This window comes from Delphinus delphis, chromosome Y, assembly GCF_949987515.2.
Source record: "Delphinus delphis chromosome Y, mDelDel1.2, whole genome shotgun sequence".
NCBI lineage: Eukaryota > Metazoa > Chordata > Mammalia > Artiodactyla > Delphinidae > Delphinus > Delphinus delphis.
In genome coordinates this window covers 2,237,781-2,261,932 of record NC_082705.1, presented here as the reverse complement: position 1 = coordinate 2,261,932, position 24,152 = coordinate 2,237,781, and the positions used below count along the sequence as shown (strand labels likewise).

General features: G+C 38.1%; 2 protein-coding genes across 10 annotated transcripts in view; both read right to left on the bottom strand.

Annotated features, from left to right (window-relative positions):
- Positions 1 to 6,267, bottom strand: part of LOC132419214 (lysine-specific demethylase 5D-like) — a 44,234-nt gene extending 37,967 nt beyond the window's left edge. For 4 of the 9 annotated variants that reach the window (XM_060003195.1, XM_060003200.1, XM_060003199.1 and 1 more), the window contains exons 1-6: positions 6,081 to 6,267; positions 5,794 to 5,962; positions 4,556 to 4,633; positions 3,425 to 3,547; positions 2,807 to 2,977; positions 1,852 to 1,986 (exon numbers count right to left, since the gene is read on the bottom strand). In XM_060003195.1, coding sequence (XP_059859178.1) covers positions 1,852 to 1,986; positions 2,807 to 2,977; positions 3,425 to 3,547; positions 4,556 to 4,633; positions 5,794 to 5,943 — 657 coding nt within the window. In that variant the 5' untranslated portion in view covers positions 5,944 to 5,962; positions 6,081 to 6,267. Of the gene's footprint in view, positions 1 to 1,851; positions 1,987 to 2,806; positions 2,978 to 3,424; positions 3,548 to 4,555; positions 4,634 to 5,793; positions 5,981 to 6,080 lie in introns of all 9 variants that reach the window. The other 5 variants (XM_060003198.1, XM_060003204.1, XM_060003197.1 and 2 more) reach the window with 4 other exon arrangements.
- Positions 6,268 to 12,202: 5,935 nt separating this feature from the next.
- On the bottom strand, positions 12,203 to 24,087 carry LOC132419242 (sodium-dependent organic anion transporter-like). The gene is made up of 3 exons (XM_060003233.1): positions 23,680 to 24,087; positions 14,141 to 14,259; positions 12,203 to 12,360 (listed from the first exon to the last, which is right to left on the bottom strand). The coding sequence occupies exons 1-3, from the start codon at positions 24,054 to 24,056 to the stop codon at positions 12,203 to 12,205; spliced, it is 654 nt and encodes a 217-aa protein (XP_059859216.1). The 5' UTR covers positions 24,057 to 24,087.
- Between the last annotated feature and the right edge of the window lie 65 nt (positions 24,088 to 24,152).

Here is a 24,152-nt window from a genome sequence, read left to right as displayed (position 1 = left end):
TGAAAGATTAATTGAGTTAAAACAGGAGTGCATGCACATCTAAAATTTGAATTAAAAATTTTAATTTTAGTACAATCTTTCACCCTACCAACAATATACTAAGATCCCTAGTTCCTTATCCTTGACACATTTTCGCTTTTTGGCCAATTAGTTATTGTAAAAAGAAATATGTAACTATTTTATATTTTCAATTTGTAAGGTAAAACATTTAATTATTTAGTAAGGTTAATGTAAGAGGAATCTTGAAAACACACTGTGAAAGACAACTGCATCAGTTTGTAGGCATGGGACTCCTAGGTGCCTTGTACGTTTATAATTTCCCCTTATATCATATTAACTATACCATGACATATTCCCTTAATATACTCTATAGGTGATGGCTGGCAAACCAAATACCTTTTAAAAGACCTAATACCTGCTTGTCTTAAAATATGAACTAACACAGTACTACTCTTAATCTTTCAGACATCTTACTATTAATTCCTATATTACATACACTTATGTATGAAGTGGAAAAACGATGTACATGTTAGTCCTCACAATTTCTTTGTCACTAGATTTACTTGTTTTCTTTTCTGCTTTACTTAGAATTTATTTGTATTTTTTCCCTGGTAATAATGTTTTGGAAATACAACCCCTTTCTTTATTTTAGTAACCATATGGTTTTCAAGAATTTTTAAAACCTTTCCAGCACAGTGGACAATCCCATTCGACTAAAGATCATTTGATTGTGAAAATTTTTTTGCTCTTGACTGGCACTGACAACTTTCAAACGTATCTGTTTCCAAGTTATTACCTGCTCAGTTTTTCTTATTCAACTCATTTTCAGACACCTGTCTCTATAAAGAACTAAAGTATTAATGCAGAATCCATTTCAATTTCAATAATCTGAACATCACTATTACTCATTTCTTCATTCTACATTACAGTGTTAAGTATTTTAAAACTTAATAGTACTAGGATTATTCACAACATAACTAAAGATACACACAACCTTATGCTAAGATATTTCAGAAGTAGACACATTCAAAATTTTATGAAAATATATGCAGACATACAAAACAGGCTAAGCAAAACAGGCTAAGCCAAATAATAAGACTGTACCTGTTCATATTTAAAATTTTCTGTACATTATGATGTGTGACATCTTGAAAGGTTTTCTGGCAGTGGAGAGACTGCCCCTTCCAGGCTAGCAAATTCTTCAAGATTGGACTCACCAGAGAGCACACGTTGATAAGCAAACTAACCAGCCCAGAGCCATATGTCCTGTGTCTGGCTCCTGCACCCCAGGAGGCAACATTTCTCTGCCATAATCATGCAGGGTCAGGTGTCAGGAAAGTAGGGACCACCCTGCAGGTCAAAGCTCGCTGAAATTGTTCAAAGTAGCCAATCCCAACCTGCCCTTCCCTTGGAAACCTAAATAAAGGCTGTGGTTTAGGCTCACCCTTCTCTCCTGCCCCACACTCATGTTTCTATTGTATTTTGTTTTCCTGAGCCTTTCTTATGTCACCTCATCTGACTGCCCATCTCATAAAAGAACACATAATGAAAACCAATTAAAAAATAAACTATATAGTATGCTTAATAAAAACATCACAAGATTCACAAAAGTTCACCCTTAAGACAACAATAGAAAAATACACGTTTGCTTTTAAAATGTACAAAAGGAAAACTACAAAAGAAAAATACTGCACACCATACCTATGAAACAACTCATTCACTTTCAATTAATTCAACCGTGAACCAGCTATCGGTTAAAAAAGAAAAATGTCTTATACAAATGGACTGTCCCTAAAAGGGAGTCCTAGATGAACTTTGGCAGTTTGTAGGGAAAAACAACCAGGCACTCACATCAGGCTGTAGTCTTTTTGCCCGCCGACTATAGCTGCTGAACTTGGAAGGCTGTACAGACTGTCTAAGGGGAATGCTGTGGGGTTTGTATTCCTTGTCTTTCTCCTCAGTGTCAAATGGTTGAGTGTTACACTGCTGGGGATACAGGGAAAAGTGAAGTATCAGGAAATGTGTAATATTCACAATCAGCAAATAACTGATTCTCTCATCCTAAATCTCTGGCAAGAAAAGCTGTACTTCTTGGTAAATTATAGAAATCTACCCTTCTGTTCTTTGGAATGACAGAACACATCATGAAAATTCCTCTACATCTTTGCATACATATAAGCAGTAGAGCCTAGTGAAGGCCCACAGTCTTGGACCAAGGTTTGAACCTGGACTTCCCCCCTTACTCTCTGTGTGCCTTATGCACTTCAAATCTAATAGAACCAGGTAAGCTAAATTTAATATGTTTGCACACTACATGATACACACGTAGTTTTAAAAAGAGTTCTGGAGGTAATAAAACCTAAAAAGTTATTATTTAAGATAACCAGCTAAATCAGTTGCCACTCCTTGTTAAGCCCAAGTCACACCATGGTTTTATTCCTAAACTCTTTTTACATGAACTATCCTCCGAAAATTTAATAACTCTTAAGAATTATCTTTTTCACGGAGGATGACTAAAATAAGAACTGCTTTTCTCTAACTCCTACTTTAAGACCTTGTCCATGAAAACCCTAAGACAGAGGGAAAGGACACTCCACTTCCCATGATCTAACCTAGAAGGTGTAAAACCTCTTCACACATGCTACAAAATATTTTACAGGGCCAATTCTTGAAATTTCTAATTTTGTCAATGAGCTTAAAACTCTCTAAACCTTGACTATTCAGAAGAAATCCCAACCAGAAAAGGGAAGGTAAGAGGAAAAACAGCAAAATCACATTAGGCTCCAAACCAGCTAAGGGACCTCACCAGAAGGTTAGCTCCAGACTGAAACATTTCATAAGGATAAATGATACGTTCATAGTGAGATCGTAACAGGGAGCCAATGTTTTTGCCTGCTGGGTAGTTGAGGCGCTGGGCAACTCGGGCCCATCGTCGGTCCTTACAGATGGCTTCATAGCCACCTTCCTCCATCACAATCTGAAAGGATAAGAAAGGGTATAGATTAACTGTGAACACACTGGAAAAACCTAAAAAATTGCAATGAGGCTTAAAATGAGTGCTCTCTGCCCCCCAGTACCAATGATTCCAGGTCTCAAATATTGTGTCAAGCAATGTTGGCAGGACTATGAACCAAGTGAAAGTTAAATTAGGGTTTTCATCTTGAAGACTGAGCCCTAGTTTACCTGCTCTAGTACTAGTTGGTATAGGAAGTCCCATCAGACTGAAAATCTGCATACAAGTGACTCTCTCTAGGTCCTGGTTTCTATGAAAATCTAATAAATCACTGCTGGAGCACTGAGGGAAAAGATGTTGGCGGACTCTTGTGTTCTTTCCTTTCCTGTCCAAAGACAATGTTCAACAACAGATGTGTCCAAAGTAAGGTTTTTTATTTGTTTTTCCTTTTAAAAGCAGAAGTACTCTTACCTTACTAAGACTGTAGAGGTCCAAGATCCTCCGCTCCACATTGGGAATTTTTAAAGAAGAACCTTGAATTTCCCAGAATTTTGCAATCTGGTCCAAATAATTCAGTTTCACTCTGGTCTGAGCCTAGAGAATAGAGAGCTCTATGAGTTTGTCTTACTCCTTATCCGAACTTTGGTGGAGTATGAAATGGATGAGCAAGTATCGTTCTGTATTTTCTATGGTTTTCTACTAGGCTAGAATCTAGGCTTCACTGCCTTTAACACCACTGTTGTCCATAAAAAGCTCAAATAAACTAATTCTTTCACGTGAGAGGAGGAACTCAGAAAGTGATGCCTCAAAGTCAAAACACTTCGTGCCTAAGTTTAAAGCGTTATCTTTGGGCTTACTGAATGCTGAATAAGAGTATTTAGGCTCAATCTAATATCTTCCTCCAGATAGCCATCTAGAGTCTACAGAAACACAACTCAAGGGAATAAAGTAGTTTTCCTTTCCATGTCAAAAACTTAAGACATGAGACCAGTTTATGAATTATCATTCTCTTACCCTAAGTCATTTTGGTGCTTTTAGTCACCAACCACAGTCAAAACTTCTAACAGACAATGCCAAACCATTCATATACTTTCCAAAAATAATACTAAACCGAATATGGACACTCTTGAGTACTTTAAAAAACAAGATTTTCCTCTCCTACTTACTCTAACCCATTCTTATATACAGTCATACATACACCACCACCAGCCTTAAGGTAGAAATTCAGGAGGCCAGATTTTTGCTCTGTACTTTGCTTTTGTTAAAGAAATCAGGGAAAATCCAAAATAATAAAATACAAAGGTATGGGGGAAAAAATGGGAAAGACAGTATCTCTTTTCTTGATAGGTCTAGTTTTAGCCCATTTATGGCAGAAAAAAATATGTGATTCATCTCCCTAAATTTAAACCCTCCATATGTCCTGCCATTCTGCACAAGACTTTTTGCAGGATCAATATTGTTGGAAATAATGAAGCTGGTGTTACAATCAAAATATATTTACTTCAAAACCTAACCTCTTAAATGCGTTGTTATCAAACTACAAGCAAAACAAGATTACAGCTGAGATTCCACTCTAAGAGGGTGACTTAAATATTAAAATACCTCTAGTTCATTTAGCCTCTGGATGCGTGGAGTAAATTTGAAGTTGTCGACTTCTACTGCGAACGGAGGCTGCCAGTCCTATAATAAAGAGAAACAACTTGGTTATTATGGCATAACAAAGGATAAAGATAGAACTAGAACCACCTGTTTCTATCTTAATATCCCTCACTTTTAAGACATTACTATTTTTGCCTCTAAAAGCCTCAAGCTGTTGCATCTTTAACACTAGGTCACTGGGAAAAAAAAATCTACTAATCCAGAGGTCTGCTTGGTATGTCTCCTCCAAAAAAAGACAACAAACAGAAACAAAAGAAAAAAGTCCCAAATTCTGACAAAATGAGGCCTAAAGCTCACTTTAAGAACAAAGGACAAAAAGGCTGTGAGAAAGGTCCTTACTGAAATGAGGATAACCCTATTATGAACAAGAAACTGTTTAATTTTCAAACTTAGACCATTATCTTTTCCTACTCTTGGTGGTCTGGAAAAGATGAACCAACGCATAACTACTATACGGAGAAAAGTACTGCCATTGAAATAGAAAAAAAGAGAATCTGGGAGTCTGGCTCAGCATGTAACTAATGAGCAGCATGCTGTGCAGTAAGTGGACATCTACTCTGGATGTCATATTAGTTGTTTAAACTGATGGCCTAGGTTCATTTCAATTTGCATTCTAAATTCAGTCAAATAACGGTTTCAATTAGCAGTTTTAAGTATCCCAAAACAGAAGAGAAGACTCTAAGTGAAATAACAGTACTTCGGTTGGTGGTAGGGGTTCCATATCCCTTCCCATTTTTAGGTATGTTTATTATACACATCGCAGGTCATATGAGAAAATGTAAACAACAGAGGCTCAGTGGCACAAATTCATGCAACTTTTCATCGGTTCAATTACATATCAAATAACTTGGAATGAACTAAATGTCATTTAAATAAAGTATAAAAGACACATATCCCTATAATAGAGATGGGTGTAACACTGGCACAGTTGAGAATTGGTACCGATTCAGGTTTTTTAGTTATTCACATAAATTTTTTGTTACTCCACGAAGTCTAGTGATAGGATATTAGTTTTCCGACACCAGCGCGTTTTAGTCAAACATTTACAAGGGGAGAAACTAGGAGCTACCTGGAGGATTCAATTAACTGGTTCCGAATCTAAGGCGTTGTTAAAGTAGCACAGTGGTCCTGCGGTCACTGCAAAAGTCACCTTCAGGCCAAATTCTGCTTTAGAGGCTTACCGCGGGTGGGCGAATCTTGCAAATACCCGATTTCTCGGCAATGGGCCTGATTTTCGCGATGTAGCCTAGGGGGTCTCGAAATTCTGCCCAACTAGGCTCGAACACCGGACACTCTGGCGGCGCTAGGAAGTCGTCCGTCTCCGGTTGCATGTCGGGCCCGAACGCTAATCTGTAAAATACGATTTTGCTGTTTTTTTCAATAGCGCATGGATCCTTACTACATAAAAAGTAAGTGCCACACAGCCTTTATTTTCTAGTAAACTCCCGAGTTATTTTAACGCATTTACCTGCTTACCAATCGTCAAGGACGCGTTTTAACAACCACCATCTTGAACCGCCAGCCTTTCCGGTCTCTTTGCGTGCCGTGTCACTCCGCGCACCGATTCTTCAGCAGTTATCTACAAACCTGAACGACGTTCTGAACGCCAGGTAAAAGCTGAGATTGCAGAAGCAAGTTCACCACCGTAAAATCACCACAAATTAGCCGCTAGCGTGATATTAAGTAGTTCTTTAACGGAACAGAGGGGTAGAGTTACGACCAGAAGCACCGGATCTTTTTTTTAATGTGCCATTGCGCATGTTACGCCTGCGCATTAGCGAGGAAAAAAAAAATCTGAAAAATCACCAGTGTGGCTGAGCACTGAAACTGCAGCCCAAATGTTCCTCCGTTACTCCACCAGTGTAAACCACAGCAACGTGCATGCGTTTGCCAAAACGCAGTTTCTCTAGACCCTTACCGAGTTATCTGTGACAGGCCAGGCTTTAAGGGAGAAGAACCCGTTGCAGGAGTTTTACAAACCTGGAACCATGATAGAATATAATTTATTTACGTTCATGTACAGTACTTCACTCACGACCCACTTTCCATGCGCACGTTTATTATTCCATTTATGCAAACTGCAGATTGGATTCTTAATAGCAAAAAAAAAAAAAAAAAGCAAAAAACAAAAGTACCGTGTAAACACTCTGACTACAACTTGTCCCGCTTATTTCTACGTTATTCTTTCAGTGGATGGAATAACTATGCTCAATTTTGCGGTGTCGAACACTTCACTGTTTTCTCAAAACAAATTCTATTTGTTCGTGAGGTTTTATGTTAAAACAAGCTGTTAACACTTTGCTGTCCATAACATTATTTACAGTTTTTTACGTCTTTGTTAATGAGTGAAATTTCCCATAATTGGTGTTCTCCACTTAGCTTGAAGTCAATTTTACATTTGTAAAATTTATTTCATGGTATCTTCTTAGCGCTATATTTTTTAACATTTTGCAAAATTTAGGAAGTATCCATTTCTTTTAAAAAATGCTTTAAAAAATTAACTGTTAGGCCCCGTTTTAAAGGGAACTGGAAATAAATCTTTGATTCAAAGTTTGTTAGTCTGACTTGAATATTGTTTTATTTAATTCTATTCTTACCATTTATGTTTTTCCAGAACTTTATCCACTTGATCTGTGTTATCAACATTATTTTATTATGCTAGATTAAACATTATTTATATTTAAATGTTTTTATGTTTATTTTGTTTCTATCTGTGGGACTTTTACTTTTTTTTGTTTCATAAAATCAGATTTGCCATAGTTTACGCAGTATTATTAATCTTTCAAATGATTAGGTCTTTCAAATGGTTAGATCTACTTCTCCACAATTTTTTAATGCGTATATTTATTGTGTATTGAATTTGTTAATTTCAAGAGTGTTTGCACTGCCAAACCATGCCTGAGAATTCAAACAAAGAAATGGTACAATGGACAGCCTTATCCACCCATCATACAGCATGTTAAAACTTCATTCATGTGTATTTTGACAATATCACAATCTTCTTTAAAAAGTTACAACAAGGGTTGGAATTTTTAAATCTCCTGCAGGTCTTCAGATTTCTAGGACAGTATGCCATTAAATACCAGTTCCACATATTCATATCAGTTCATTCTTCAATAACATAAACCCCAACAAAATTTTGCTGGAAAAAAAGGCATACTTTTCAGGGGAAATATGTGGCTAAGGTCCAAGACATTATTAAGAGTTTTGGTTGCCAAATGAAGTCTTCATATTAACCAAGAATGCTTTGTTTCTCAATCATCCAACCTCTCCTTGCCTGGCTCAAATACTCACCCAAGTATATCAGAACGTAGGCATCCTCCCTGTCACCTCAAATAATGCCAACATTATTGCCCAGATGTTGTTTGCAGGTCCTGTCAGGTGATTCTGTAACCCTCCTAGGAGTAGTATTGACACTTTTATCAAGACTGAACTCCTAGAGGAAAACATTCCCACATCAGGATAGTTTTGCTTACCCATTTGCTTCACTCTCACCAGTAGCAAGTCTGCAACTCCAACATTTGACAAACGGATTTATTATGGACAAACCCAGACTCTGAATCAAGTGGTCACATGACACTTTGAAATATTTCTACTGAACCAAAGATACAGAACTAGGAAACTACCAGACTATCTCATTAAATGGAAAGACTTTTCGGTAATCCTGGGTAGCCTTTACATCAAAGGCTGTTTGGTTCCACTCTAGAGATTGGCAAACTCATGAGGCATTTCATAATTCCAATGCATATTTCATGTTACTTAACCAAGCAATATGCTCTGCCAAAAACTATTCCAAGTCAAAGAAAAAAAAAAGCCTTAACATGGAACACAGAAAAGCACTACCAAATTAAAAAATTGCTAAAAGAAATAAGATTATTTCCTCCCCCACCCCTTTTCCCACTTGGTGGACTCAAGTTTGGTTGAATTTAGTTTGTGGTTACCTCAGGAGACAACTCAAAGTTTAAATTATGAATCACAGCCCTACACAGATTATCTGAACACATCAGTTCTTTTGAGAGTAGCATGGTCCAGGAAGTCTAATAAAGCCACCGCCCACTACAGAGTATTCCTTAGGGATGGAGCACAGGACAGGGTAATTAAGGTCACTTAAATTTACATCTTTTATAGCAGATCAGAGCCAAGATGTCTGACTTTCTGCAGGATTTCTGATAGGAATCCAGTAGAGCTACTTTCAAATTTCACTTCGACACAATAGCTGTAAACTTCTTATCTAGAAGTTGTGATCCACAATGAGTGCAGCAAATCTGAGGTAGTCAACCCTTATGAAGGCTCAGTATCTGAATATAAAAAGATTTTGAAATGATCACAGGCTGCAGTTTTTTTGTATATGCAGAGTAATTATGAAAGAACTCTGCTGAATCTAGTTTCACACATTTATATAACAATGAAAATCTCCCTAAATCAGTGAAGAGCAGTTTTGATACTTTAAAATAGTTTTTTATACAACAGCTTTATTGAGATAAACATAAAATTCTCCACTTTTAAAGTACACAACCTAGTGGTTTTAGTATATTTAGAGTTGTGCAACTCTCACAGAGTTGTGTCAAATATCAGATAATTTTTTTTCTTCAGAATTTTCTAATTTTAAAAAATTTCTACAGTGAACATATGTTGTATTTATAGTAAGAAAAAATGGTTGAAATAAATTGAGAGGCATGAAACAAAATATAGTGAAACTTATTTTCCTAGAAGAGTACAGGTGCCTGAACCTTATCCAAAGTATTAATTACTATATTAAAATTACTATTATTATAATATATTATTATTTCTCCATTGACTTCTTGGCACATTTGATGACAATCAATAGTCCATAAATATATTTTGCTCTATTTCCAGAGTCTCAATTCTTTTTTTTTTTTTTCCTTTGCAGTACGCGGGCCTCTCACTGCTGTGGCCTCTCCCATTGCAGAGCACAGGCTCTGGCGCAGTCCCAGCGACCATGGCTCACAGGCCCAGCCTCTCTGCTGCATGTGGGATCTTCGCAGACTGGGGCACGAACCCGTGTCCCCTGCATCGGCAGGCGGACTCTCAACAACTGCACCACCAGGGAAGCCCCCAGAATCTCAATTCTTTTCCATCAGTCTCTCTATATATCTTCATGTCAATACCACACTGAGGTCCAAAATGGTCAAGTGACTTGCACAAATCTAAGTCTTCTTATTTTATGATCAGAATGTATTCCTTTCAAGGGGAGGATTTTGCCAGAAGGATTGGGTAGTGGCATTTTTCGTGGATAGGACAAATTTGTGAAATAAGTGAAAAATCTGATAATAAGCATCCAACACCTCTTACACAACCTCACAGGCCCTGTGCTCGTAAGCTGTTGTTTGAGATCTGCCCTGCCTGACCATCCTCCACTCTCTTCCCACCACTCCTTCAAACACCAACAATTTCTTACTGCTTTGTTCCCTGTTCTTCTCTCCTTCAAATGAAATTTACCCATTCTTCATTAGAAAACCTGAGCTAATATTAATGGAAAATGAGATAGTACTGAATATACTGATATCTTCTCCCAAATGAAGACTGTCTCTTACTTTTGTTAACAGAAACAAACAAACAAAAATCAACCAAAAATTTTCCTAGTTCTGAGTTTTAAACCAGAGAGCGAGGAAGCAAGACCCAGAATATTTGGGAGAAAATCAGGATGTTGGCAAGCTCCCATTCACATCATGTAAACAACAAACTATGCACCCAGTTCAGCATCAACCTTGATTTGAAGTGATTCAGGGTATGGAAGAAGATGGTCATGAGGAACCAAAACAAAATAAAAACAACGCAATGTACCATAGATGTGTTCTGGGATCATTTTTACTGCTCAGATATAGGGAAAGACTGGGCCTCTGCCTAACAGGAAGATGCTGGAACACACAAAGGCCTCTGATTGTAAAAATCCTCCTTTAACTTTCTCCCAAGAAAGGGATATCAAAGTTTAAAATTTACCAAAAGCAACTGATTCAGAAAATAAATCAGATCTAAAATTAAAAGAGGACTAGGAATAGAAAATGAAGACATCCCAAAATAATGATAAAAGTGTCCTAGTTTTAACTAAAGTGCTCTAGACTGTTCATACATATTACTAAATATTTTCTGCCACAGCGCCTATGGAATAGCCAAATGGTTTTTAATTTGCCTATGGTTTTCATTTACTCTTTACAGACATACAGAAAATTTATCTGATTTCTCCATTGACAATGATGGCCTAGTAGAGGATATGGAAACACCAAAATCATAATTTTTTTGTTAGATGCCCTTTTTATAAAGTAATGCAAGGTAGAGTACTTGAAAAGTAAGAGGTTCCCATGATCATACTCTCTCCTCTTGTTTTGTAAACAAAATTATAACCACATGCTGACACAGTGGAAATTTTCTCCTACTGAAATAACAGTAAACTCACCATGAGCAATCCGAATCCACAGCATCTAAGCCTTCCTCCAGCTGCCTGTGCTCAACTGATTTGTCTGCTTGTCAACGCTTCTTCCCATTCTCCATCTCACTGGAGGAATAGCGAGAGTTTTTTAGTCTTGTGCCAAGCTGGGGAAGCATCATCTATTCGCGCAGGCAAATGGAGTGGCATGTTTTGTCAGGTAGAGCCAAACATCAAGAGCTTAAACTGAACCAAACCATAAATCCCAAACTAAAATAAACTGAGATTTATTTGCTGAACCTCCAGTTAGCTCCAAATGTCTTTCTTTATAAATGTAGAAATAAAAACATTTTTTAAATCTTCATGAAAGCATGTAATCTTCATGAAAGTATGTAATAAAAGTCTGTATCGTCTAAAACAATGCATAACTGGAAAAATGGACAAACCCTATAGGAGATGGACACCATTGTTGAGAATGCCTCCACTCAAGCCACATAATACGCGCAGGCCCAGCGGCCATGGCCCACGGGCGCAGCTGCTCCGCGGCACATGGGACCCTCCCGGACCGGGGTATGAACCTGCGTGCCCTGCATCGGCAGGCGGACCCCCAACCACTGCGCCACCAGGGAAGCCCAAGCCACATAATTTTAAAAGCTATTTAACACGGACATTGGCTTGTTTCTTTAGCACATAAAAGACAACCCTGTGAAGTTAAGAGGAGGTAGGGTGTTCCACCTCCCATCATTCCAGGGCCAGACTCCTTAGTGTGTTCTGGATGATTTCATTTTGACAGTTATTCATGTGGTCAGCAGCCCTTGCTCGTGTGTACAAACTCCATCTTTAGAGGCTCCCCCAGGAATGCTTCCAAAAGACATCCCTTCATTCTGCTGTTCCAGGAAATCAGCCACACTCCTAAACGCTGAGTCCCATTTCATACAGACTTGGACAGCCTTCACTTGAGAGCACCGGTGTGAAGCCTTGTGAACAAATTGGTGCTCTCTGGCCACACGCAGGCCTAAGGTTTTCTGTCACTAAAGCATGAGTTCCACGGTTTGCAGGGTGTCATAAGCCTCAGTGTAGGGTCCCATGGGAATGGAGCAAGGCTTAGTGTGGAGGAAATATGGTGGTTGGATCCAAAAATGCAGGACATGTAAAGAAAACAGTGCTAGGTGTGGGGTTGTATTTGATTGGCCCATTTGTTCTGGTCATTGCCTACATCTATTTGTCAAGTCTCTGATTCTGAAATGTGCTAACTGTCCCATGGAGTTGCTTACCTTAAGAATAATTTTGGATTGTTTTGGCCACCTATAATTCCCATAGACACCGAGGGCCACAGGAATGGTCAGGCACACAAGGGTAACTCCTGAAGAGAAGAAAAATCTGTCAGATGGTATCCCCTCTCACCCTGACTGCCCAGTCCTCAACAACTTATGTCTATTTCAATTAGATAAAAGCTTTAATTAAAGATGCATTTTATTTCTGCATCCACCTCCAAAATAAATTTTTTGAATCTTTATAAGACAATCTTTGAAGGGTATATGATACCACTGAATGCCATCACACACAGTCTATCATTTCTCTCAGAATCCCTCAACAATCACATGGAATTTTAGACACAACTGAAAATGTAAGGATTAGAAAAAAGGAGGACCCTTTTATATCTGCAAAATTCTCTGGTTGCTATGTATGGAGTTACCACTCTACAACTATAGCTATTATTTCTCTATTTGAAGCCAATGGGTGATTTGCTTCGCAAAGTAAAGAATATCTATTACAAGACAAAGATGGCATTTGCTACAGAAACCAAAGCAAGTTCTCATATTTCCAAGCGTAGCCAGGTAACCCAAAGGCAGGTAGAGAAATACATCTTTTAATTAACATAAGAGAATAAGGACAGGCTCAACAGAGCAGAAGTCTACTTGCCAATAGGATCCATACACTGACATTTTCCAGTGCCACTTTCCAAACCTGCTCACTTGCAATACTAGCTCCAAAGTCATATGAGTTGTTCATATTTGGGGCTTTAATTGTTTACAAGTGACTTTTAGAGTATATTATTAAAACAGAATATGGTAATAACTTAGTGATAAGAAAAAGTTGCACATAAAATCATGATTTCTAAATTAAGATTTAACTCAAACTTTACAAATTTAATGGGCTTCAGCTGTTATCAGGACATGGCTCTATTCATGGTTCTGAACTATGGGCCATGGGTTGTAAGCTCTGTAAGTAATTACTTGAGACTCCAGATTGACACTTTGGAGTTTACGAATCATAGTTTCTACCAATTCTCCAAAGACTCTGATCAAACCAGAATAGACATCATCTCACCAAGTTTTTCTTCCAAGCCTAGTAAGTTCACAGAGCTCTCAGAGTTTAAGGAGATAATGAAAGAGATATGGGTGTGATTGTGACATGTGGATATGCTTTTAATACTCAATAGGAATCATTATGTTGATCAGTAAAGAAGTCAAGGCTCACAGGTGATGTAAAAGGTGGAGCTGAGGGAACTAAGGTCTCATTAGAGGCACTGTGATTCAGTTAACCTGTGGGTCATGATGAGTCTAATTGCTTTCTAGGGAATTATATAAGGGTTATTTGTTTTTTTAATAAGTAAGTTTTCTGGCTTTGTTTTCAAAAGTGAATACTTGCAGGGGTTCAGAGCTTGGACTTCGCAGTCAGATTCACGAGTCAGAATTCTAGTCTGCACTTACCAGCTGCACAACCTTGGTCGAGTTACTTCACCTCCCTAATTCTGAAAATGCAGGATATGGAACTGGTAATAGAATCTATATTGTAGGGTTATATGGAAAATTAAATTAGATAATATATTAAAACCCCTGTATAAATGAGACACATAGTAAACAACAGCTATTATTATTACCATCTCCATTACTATTATTATTTCATGTCACAAGCCCAATACAGACCTATGTTTTTTTTTTTTTTTGCTGTACACGGGCCTCTCACTGTTGTGGCCTCTCCCATTGCGGAGCACAGGCTCCGGACGCGCAGGCTCAGCAGCCATGGCTCATGGGCCCAGCCACTCCGCGGCATGTGGGATCTTCCCGGACCGGGGCATGAACCCGCGTCCCCTGCATCGGCAGGCTCTCAACCACTGCGCCACCAGGGAAGCCCCAGACCTATGTTTTGATATGAAATGGTGAGATTCTGCTCAAGATTCCAGGACAAGGTGTAGAGATAAAGGTGGAGGGGCATCATTCTCAGGGCAGCCACTGTGGAACAGGTTGTCATACTGATGCTGAAAGTAAAATTAAAGTAGTTGCTTAAGATGGAGAGTTTGAAATGAAGAATTTAGTCCTTACAAAAACAACTTCTGGGGTACAACTTCTTAGAGATTATGTAGGGCAAGTTACTTGAAACTCCCTCCTGTTTTATTATTCAACAAATGATGACTGTATTTGTGGCCTAGAAAAAAGTTTCTTGCAGTTCTTGCCATCTATCAATTAACTCATATTTTATGAGCATTTACTCGTCCTAAACATTCTGCTGGTCACTATAAGATTCATATTTTTCCTTATACGGTTCTCCTTTATTGATATATAATTCATAGACAATAAAATTCATTCATTTTAAAGTATCTTTTAGTATATGTGACTACTATTCTATTTCCAGAATCTTTTTATCACCCCAAAAAGAAGCTCCGCCCCATTAGCAGTACCTCCCCATAACCTTCTTCCCCCAGTCCCTGACAACCAGGAATTGATTTTCTTCCTTATAGGATTTTGTCCCTATCTGATAAAACCAGCAACAAAATCAATCAGTAAAATTAAGGGAAATAAGGTAAATGGAAATGAGATATTCTTCAGGCCAACAAAATACTTTATCTTTAAATCACTGAGAAAATTACACAATCTGTTTAAGCACATACAAACTGTTTATAGATACGATTAATGCTGCTCTACAGATGAGGCAAGGCACGGGGAACATCATGCAACACAACCCAGTGGTAAAGCAAGAGTTTGTTCCCTTCAACACTAGGCTTCAAGAGTCTGGGATTGTTTTAATATTCATTGTTTAAGTTCTCACAACAGACTGCCTTGCACATAGTATATGCCCAACCTGTGTTTATGGTGCAAATGGCCGAGAGACTGAGGCTCACTACCTCCCAGCCCACCAAGGAGGGGAAGGAGATCCTTCGTAAGACTAAGGTCTCTTCCAGAGACAGCAAATGTCCTCCAGCACTTGATCAGGCCTGCAAGTCATCCATCATTCTTCCTCATAATATGAATCACCAATGTTTCCATCTAATTACCCTGACTATAAAATAATCTGTCTGTGATAACTTTGACATTTTCTATCAGAACAATGTTTATACTCCCAGCAAAACAGTAACCATTATACTTCAATGATATTGAAAATACTCCTTCTGTACTCTCAGTCATTGCTGGTGAAAATGCAAAATGGCACAAGCCCTGGAGGGAGTTTTGTAATATCTAGCAAAATTACATATGTGTTAATTCTTTGGCCCAACAATTGCCCATCTGGGAATCTAGCCCAAAGATGCACTGTCAAATATTTAACTAATTGGTGACCCCCTTCAGAAAACCAGACTTAGGTAATTCACAAGTATTTGTATATATCTCTTTTCCTCTTTGTTTTCATTTGAACAATCCTGTTTCATAGCTGCTTGTTCAGGGAATAGAGGTTTATTCTTTGTTGCTTTCTTTTTAAAAAAATCAAAGGATACAACTTACTCTGCAGCTTTGCTGCTTTTGTTTTATTCTCCACTTAATATCATAGGCATTTTTCAGGACAAAAGATATAACAAATTTATATTTTTTAAAGAACTGCAAGTACAATATAAATATGCCGTAATTTCTTTAATCACTCCATTAATGATGAAAAACTTGAGTTTTCTTCCATTATAAACAATGTTATAATAAACATTCTTACATATATTTCACTTTAAATAATTCTTTTCTTTCTGTAGAATAGATTCTCCAAAGTGGAATCACTGTGTCAAAAGTCTATGTTTTTATTTTAATAGATACTACTGATTACTTTCAAAAAAAGTTTGTTGCATTTCACAATCTTGCCTACACTGGAGGCCATCAATCCCTTTTAACTCTCATGAGAACACTGAAAACTGCATCTCACTCTTCTTTTGTTATACACCTGACTCTCTACAAGGTTGTGCTTTCCGTCAAGTTTATTACCTCTTGTATACCCCCTCTCAACAGCCTTGCTTGTCTGATTATTTTCTCAACTTGTAGGAGCTGCTTTAAAATTAGGGTACATGTAATCAAATGTAATACAAATATTTTTGCCAAGCTTATTTTATATTTTTATTATGCTTATGACTTTTGTCATGGTAAATAACTCTGAGCTAGTCAAATCTGTCCATCTGTCAATTTTTTTTTTCCTGGCTTCTGAGTTCCTTGTCTTGTTAAACATTCCCCCCTCTCCTGAGGTTATTCAAATATTGCCACCACTTTTTACATTTTCATAGGTTTATATTTTACATTTATATCTTTAACCAATCTAAAATCTATATTTTATATTGTGTAAGGTATGAAACTGATCTATTGTCTTCTATATTGTGAGGCAAGTGTGTTAAATTTTCCAGATAAACACTTTTCCACTAAACTGAAGTTCCAGCTTCATTATACATTAAATATATGTTCAAGTATGTTCAAAATGTCATTTTTTCCTAAGCAAATACCAGACTTTTAATTATGGTGTTTTCATAGTGTATTTTGGTATACGATAGAGCAGACACTTCCACGTAAGTCTTTCTTTTCAAGCTTTTCTGAGCAGTTCTTGCAAATATTTTACTCCATATGAGATTTAAAATTATGTTATCTTATCTTATCTCCTCCTAACTAGAGAGCAGGTGAAGGAAGAAAAGCAGCTTGCCACAGCTCTCAAACCTCTGTATCTATGAAGAGTGTGTTTGGAATGCTTCTCCAACTTCCTAGTCTATGATAGTGCTACATTCCTGGCTCTTCATATCACCACATCCTGAAAGGAATTCCATATTATGTCACTTTGATCTTGAACTTCTGTTGAACTAGCAGAGCATTTTCCTCCTGTATGGCTTTGGCTCAAACACCAGAAAGGTAAGATTCATGACTGTGAGAAGCAAAGTGTAAGATTATATCAGACTGATTCTATATCCTTGATTACACAGGTTACTACTTCCATCCTTTATACAACTACCCATAACGTTCACAGTAATGGTCAAGGAAGGCAACAGATGACCCTGGTGCTCTGCTGACAGTTATAAATACCAACAAAGCTGGAAAAGCTAACAGTGAATGTGCCAGAGTACATTGGATAGTCACACCTTTTGTTTTAATGCCATGAAATTCCAATGTAACATAAACAGAGGATGTGGTCAACTGAGTCTCTTGGCTGTTCACATATAGGAAAATTGTTGGCAAAATCTAACTTCAATATAACAAGATTCCACCTGCACTTAGAAGAATGGCATAACTATCTGCAAACTACTACAGAGAATAATGAGACAGATTCAGCAAGTGTGCAAAAACGTAGAAATCCTGAACCTCCTTTAAAACATGAAAATTATACATATATGCATTATATCAAAATGTAGTATTGATGAGTATACCATTTTGCAGTTGGGATTTAAATTATACACATGTTATTTTAGTTTGAAACCAATAAACTCAGGAACTCTGACACTCAAAATTACGAAAGTACACACTTGCTTCCCCACTGAAAAAAATCTTTAAAATTACCTAGCTAGTCAGATGGACATGGAATATGCTATAAGATCAGATCAACAGACTTGGTCCTACAGAAGAATTAAAGGCCAGGTTTTCAACCCCCAAATATACATGTTATTGCTGTCTGCTCCATCTCAAGAACAGTAACCAGCATTTATTGAGTACCACCTGCTAAGTATCAGACCTCATTACATACACTTTCTCTTTTCATCTAAAAGACAACCCTATGGGTGAGTATTATTTTCATTTTATAGACAAGATGCATAGCATTATAGAAACACACTACGTCACATGGATTCAATCTAAGTTCTGTCTCACAAGATGATCTTCAGTTCTCCACCAGGCCCTGTCAGACAGACCTGAAGAATCTGAAGTCCTATTTTCAGGGTTTCTGCTGAGGATCAGGAGCTCCTTTAAAGTTCAAAAGTCAAAATTGGCCACTGAATCCCTCAGGCTCTACCACTACCAGTGGTCTTTCTCTGCTGTAGAGGACACCAATATGTCCTCAGGGATGAATAGACCTCACATATCAAAAGTTATCAAACTAGAGTTCCCTGGTGGCCTAGTGTTAGGATTCCAGGCTTTCAATGTTGGGTACAGAGTTTAATCCCTGGTTGGGGAACTGAGATCCTGCAAGCCACACAGAATGGCCAGAAAAAAAAAAAAAAAGTTATCAAACTAAGGACAGTGCAAGCTATCCTGAGTTGTGCCAATAAACTGATTGCATTTCAAAAGAAGCTTTCGTAACACACAGGCAATCAGAAAATTTCCTTCAGTCATTCACTCTCGTCTATCAAGCACCTGTCACCACCAGGCTAGCACTAAGCATGCAGAGGAACAAGCCCTGGAGGAGCTCAGAGACCTAGTGAGGCTGAAAGTAGCCCAACTACTGCAGTGTCCTCCAATAGATGACAAGAAAGCATTGCATATTTAGTGCTATAGGACAAAGGAGAGGCATCTCTGTAGAATAGTTTCAGAAGAAACACTAAAAACTGGGGTGGGAGGGGGGGTGCTTAGATTTTATAATTTGCTTTTCTTTTCCTATTGTCACAAAATACTTAAAAGAGCCTCAGATCCATTTCTGGTTTATACCCAAAAGAATTGATAGCAATGACTCCAACTGACGTATTCATGGCAGCATTACTTACAGTAGCCAAAATGTAGAAACAACCCAAGTGTCCATCAATGGATGAATGGATAAACAAAATGTCTTATATACATACAATGGATTATTATTCAGCCTTAAAAAGAAAGGAAATTCTGACACAATCTACAATATAGGTGCACTTTGAAGACATTATGCTAAGTGAAATAAGCCAGACACAAAAGGGCAAGTGTTTTATGATTTCACTAATATGAGATATCTAAAGCAGTCAAATTCATAGAAATAGAAAGTAGAATAGCTGTTGCCAGGGCCTGAAGAGAAGGAGAAATTATTGTTTAATGGATGCAGAGTTTCAATTTGGAAAGATGAAAAAGTTCTAGAGATGGATGGTTGTAATGATTGTACAGCAATGTGAATGTATTTAATGCCACTGAACTGTACATTTAAAAATGTTAAAATGGTAAATGCTATGTTATGTATATTTTATCACAATATAAAAAAGGACCTCATATGACACAAATGAACTTATCTACGAAACAGAAACGGACTCACAGACATAGAGAACAGACTTGTGATTGCCAAGGGGCAAGTGGGCAGGGGAGGATGGATTGGGAGTTTGGGATTAGTAGATGCAAACTATTATATGTAGAATGGATAAACAATAAGGTCCTACTGTATGGCATAGGGAACTATATTCAATATCCTGTAATAAACCATAATGGAAAAGAAAAGAAAAAGAAAAAGGGACCTCAGAAAGTCTAACCCAATGATTTTACAAATGAGAACACAGGTCCAGAAAGGTAAATTGCTCAAAGGCACATGGCTCCTTGAGCAGAGACTAAAACACAGACCCCTGATACAGTGCTCTTTTGCCTGACCCTTATAATAATAACTCATAGAGAATTTTGTACCAGTAAGACTCTAAGCACTTTATATATATTAACTAATTCAATCCTTACAACAACCCATTTATGTTTCTCCCTATTTTAGTAGTGAGGAAACTAAAGCATAGAGAATTTACATAACCTACTGAGATGACCCAGTTAGTAAGTGATGGATCTACTTTCTGGTGCACTTAACTATGACACTGTACTGCCAGATCTCACTTTTCATGTCCTACTGTCCAAGGCAAGAATTCTGTCCATCCTTAGTACAGTACATTGCAAAAAATGTCCCCAGTTCCTTTACCCCCACTTTTCCATGCCCTCTGCATTATGACTTTGCAGTTCATTCCATTGAGAGGCAGAATCTACTTCTCCAGTCCTTGTAACTCGGCTGGCCTTGCAATCTGCGTTAGCCACTGCAATGTACTGGAAGTTATGATGAAATGCTTTCAAGCTCAGGCCTCAAGAGACCTTATAAGCTTTCCAGACACTGTCATTTGGTTAGGTCTAGGCTAGCCTGCCAGGGAATGAGAGAACACATGGAGGAGAGCCCAGTTGTCCCAGCTGAGGCCATCTGAGATCAGTCTACATTTAGCCAGTCCTGGACATGTAACAGAGCCCTGCAAAGATGAGCAGAGCTCAGTCCATGGGCAGGATAATTTTAAGGCTCTTCATACATGTGGGCCAACTGCTTTCCAGAACAGTTATATTGAAGGATGATTGGAGGAGACAGATCAGGCCAGTTGTCATTGCAGGCTGTGAGGACAATGAGCAAAAGAAAGTTGGAAAAGTGCTGGGTATGTTTAAAAACAGTTAATAGGGACTTACCTGGTGGTCCAGTGGGTAAGACTCTGCACTCCCAATGCAGGGAGCCTGGGTTCAATCCTTGGTCAGGGAACTAGATCCCACACACATGCCGTAACAAAGATCCCACGCCACAACTAAGACCCAGCGCAGCCAAAATAAATAAAACTAAAATCTATTAAAAAAAAAAAGAGCAGTTAATAGCTCATTTTGACTAAAGACCAGTTGTACTTAAGGGCTTAATGGTAAATAAACTTGCAGGAGTTTGTTAGACCCAGCTTAGGTTCTACCCAGTTTAGCAGGTGTTGAGAAGCCTTCACACATATACTAATGTTCCTTTTCACCTCACAACACCATACAGGAAGTACTATGATTTGCAGTTACAGAAAAGAGGTCCCAAGTCAGGATATAAAGACAGGCAACCTGACCCCAGAGCCTGCCTTACCCACTTACTACAAAACCGTGAAGCAGAGATTGAAGGTAGAAGAGAACATTGTGAAGATACTTCAATTGACCAAGAAAGAAATTGTGGTGTCTGACCTGAGGTGATGGCAGTGGACAGATAGGAAGCAATAGCTATGGGTGACATCAAGAGGGTGGGCTACATACTAGCCAGAGAACTAACTAAAGAAAGTGAAGCATGAAGGGAATCAGGGGGTGGGGGTGCAGGACTGCTAAGATGATGAGCCCAGGTGACTGGGAGGATGACTGGTGTCAGCATCAGATACTCAGAATGCAGAAACTGGTTCACACATGTTCATTCTGAAACACCTTGGTTGGTGTGAATGCATGGAGAACTGCAAGTAGATTGAATGAAGCACGGAGTTAAGGCATGAGAAACACACTTAGATTTAGTGCTCATCTCAAGAGCGCTAAATCTAAATTTCCCCATTTGTAAAATGAAGACGTTTTACTAAATGCTCTTGGATTTTTTCTGGTATGAAAAATAGAATTTTTGTCAATGACTGTCTATTGAGTTTTGCTTAAAAGTTTTCTTTGCTGGTAATTAAGTCAGAAAAACATAATGAACTTGGATATTGTTTCACTCGATAGTACTGAATTTCCTATTTGCAATTTTTACTGAGAATTAAGATATATTACTCTTGTATCTATAAGCTTTTGAAAATCTAATATTTAGTCCCCATTTTAAAATTTCATTTCTTAGAATTTAAATTTTATGCTTGTTTTTGTTTGTGAGACTCAAAATCAAAATTTTAAGAAAAATGGGAAAGTAGCTAATATTTACTACATACCTACTCTGTGCCTGGCATCCTGCATATATCTTTCCCCCTTAAAATACATCCTTGTGAGGAACAGGTAATTTTAACCCTGTTTTACTAATAAGGCATATAGGTTAAATAATTTGACCAAAGTTAAAAGCTAATTAAGGGAAGTAAAATGAGATTTATCTTTTATAGACTTCCTATTAATTGGTGTTTTTATTATAATTTTGGCTAATAAGAGATGTAGGTAATAAATGTTCTCTTTTCTAGAACAGAAGTGTTTGAGAACACTGTTTAAAGATTTATGTTCCTACTCAGAAGATCTAGTTGTGTTAATAAATGGCATTGAAGAAAGTCCCTAAATTGCTGACTGATGAGAAACAGATGTGCCTTTAAATCTGAGTTCTGCCATACTCATTTGTAGGATTTGGCACCATACTTAACCGATCTGACACACAATTTTCTCAGCTGTAAAATTCAGAATAATAAAAGGTCATTTACAAGGTTATTTTGAGAGTCAAGAAAGGAGAGAAAGAAAATACATGAAAGCATAAACCTCCTGACTATCAGGATACTTAATAAATGTCTTTCCTTCTTCTTTCCCAAAACTTTCAGGCCCTGGAATTTATCACTGTTATGTGGACTTTGTGTAAAGAATATTTGTCATTTCCTAATTATTATATTAATGGTCAACTTTACTGAATTTGAATTAGTGCACATTAAGGAGGTTTTTTAAATTAGCAATGCAAGTGATTCATTTCAAATCTTTGATAAGTGGGTAACTAAAAACATATGCCATATGAAAATTAATTATTGGCCTGCTTGGCATGAACTCATTAAAATTAATAGGTGAAATAAGTTCCATATGCTGAACATGCAGCACATGCAGGAAACTAGAAACCCATATCTGCAGCTGACTCAGTAACATCAACTCCCAGCACAGTCAGCACCTCTGATTCATTCATTCACTGTATAATAAATCTCAACCAAATGACATACACATCAAACAAAGATTAAAATTTGTAAGTAGTTCTTTCCCTGGGCAAAATGTGAAAGAGGTTTTTTGGAAGTAAGCAAAGATTCTAGAAAGACCACTGTCATTTTCTCCAATTGTGACTCCTCTATTCTTTATTCAAATGCCCTTTTTTCCCCATCAAAACAAGCACTGCAAAATACATGTGATTAACTCAATCTCATTAAAATGTAAATGAATGATAAAGCTTAATCTTTCCCAGGCGTATTTATCTACACCATAATTGGAAATAAGGTCACTGGCTTAAATGAAAGGAGGGAGATTCTAGTAATGAATGTTAAACATCTGCAAAGCAACAAGAAAGAACAGTTTTAGTCATAAGTCTTTATGTTGCTCTCCAAGTCAACTCAATAGGCCGCTCAAAACAGGATGCATCTATCACATACCACTAAAGCTCCCTTATCCAGTTCCCCAAAATACTTATCTCATAAAGTAGGTGTTCAGGCATCACTTGCTGATTTGAGCCATGAGGCCCTCATTCTGGTTATGCCACTGCCACCACCACTACTACAATAGCTACCAACAAGTATCCTTAGCTTCCTGGGATTCTGCCCTGGGAGACTGTGCAACCAGGACTGTTGCTAAAGTCATCAGTGTGAATGAGAATGAGTTCATGCCTAGGAAGGGCCACTGGGTGAGGAAGGAGACCTGCCTTCATTATTGCATATTAACCAAACCCCTCTATTCAGAAAAGCGGTTGCCAGTAAAACAGAGGACAATCACAGCAAAGTAAATTCTAAGCTCAGAAAAGGAAAGTCCTTCTAGGACTGAACAAGTCTCTGTAACATGTTTCTCACTGGAATCTCTACCTAGATTGGCAAAGTTTTTAACGTGAAGGTGTCAGTCCCCCCCATCCCCACCCCCACCCCAGACAGAGTGCTATCAGGGGAAGACAGCTGAGCTTCCCTAGTGTAACTTACCTGAGATCCATATCTCCATCAACCCAGTAGGTGAAAATGTTCGAGGTGGTTCCCCCTGGGCAGCACCCCACGATGAGGATAACCATAGCTTGGACTGGCTTAAGAGAGAAGCTGATGACCAGGAGATAGGCAGCAAGAGGCATGAGCCCAAATTGGCAGAGCAGTCGTACAGCAATTCCCCAGGGTCCCCTGCTGTGTGACCAGAGCCTCTGGATCTCCACAGAGCATCCCAAGGAGAACATAAGCAAGCCGATCATCACGGCTGACACCACTGTGAAAACAAGTTCCAGGTTCCCATAGGTCTCCAGCCCCACTGGCAACTCCTCCTCCGAACTATTGGCAAGGCAGGCTGAGCTGCTGGAAAAATTTGCTCTCATCTTCTTATCTCCTTAAGGCAGCATTACAAATGAACAACTGCTGCGATGCTGGGCAGGTCTATCCTGCCACATTTTGTAATACTTCCACCAGGTCAC

Bases quoted from the DNA above. Each gene is read 5' to 3' on its own strand.
- LOC132419242 (XM_060003233.1), bottom strand. From the start codon at position 24,056: ATGAGAGCAAATTTTTCCAGCAGCTCAGCCTGCCTTGCCAATAGTTCG. The intron at 14,260-23,679 runs GTAAGTTACACT...TTTTACTTTCAG, and splicing joins GATGGAGATATGGATCTCAG to CATCAGTATGACAACCTGTT. The intron at 12,361-14,140 runs GTCTGGGGCTTC...TCTTCTCTTCAG, and splicing joins CATTTCATATCAAAACATAG to GAGTTACCCTTGTGTGCCTG.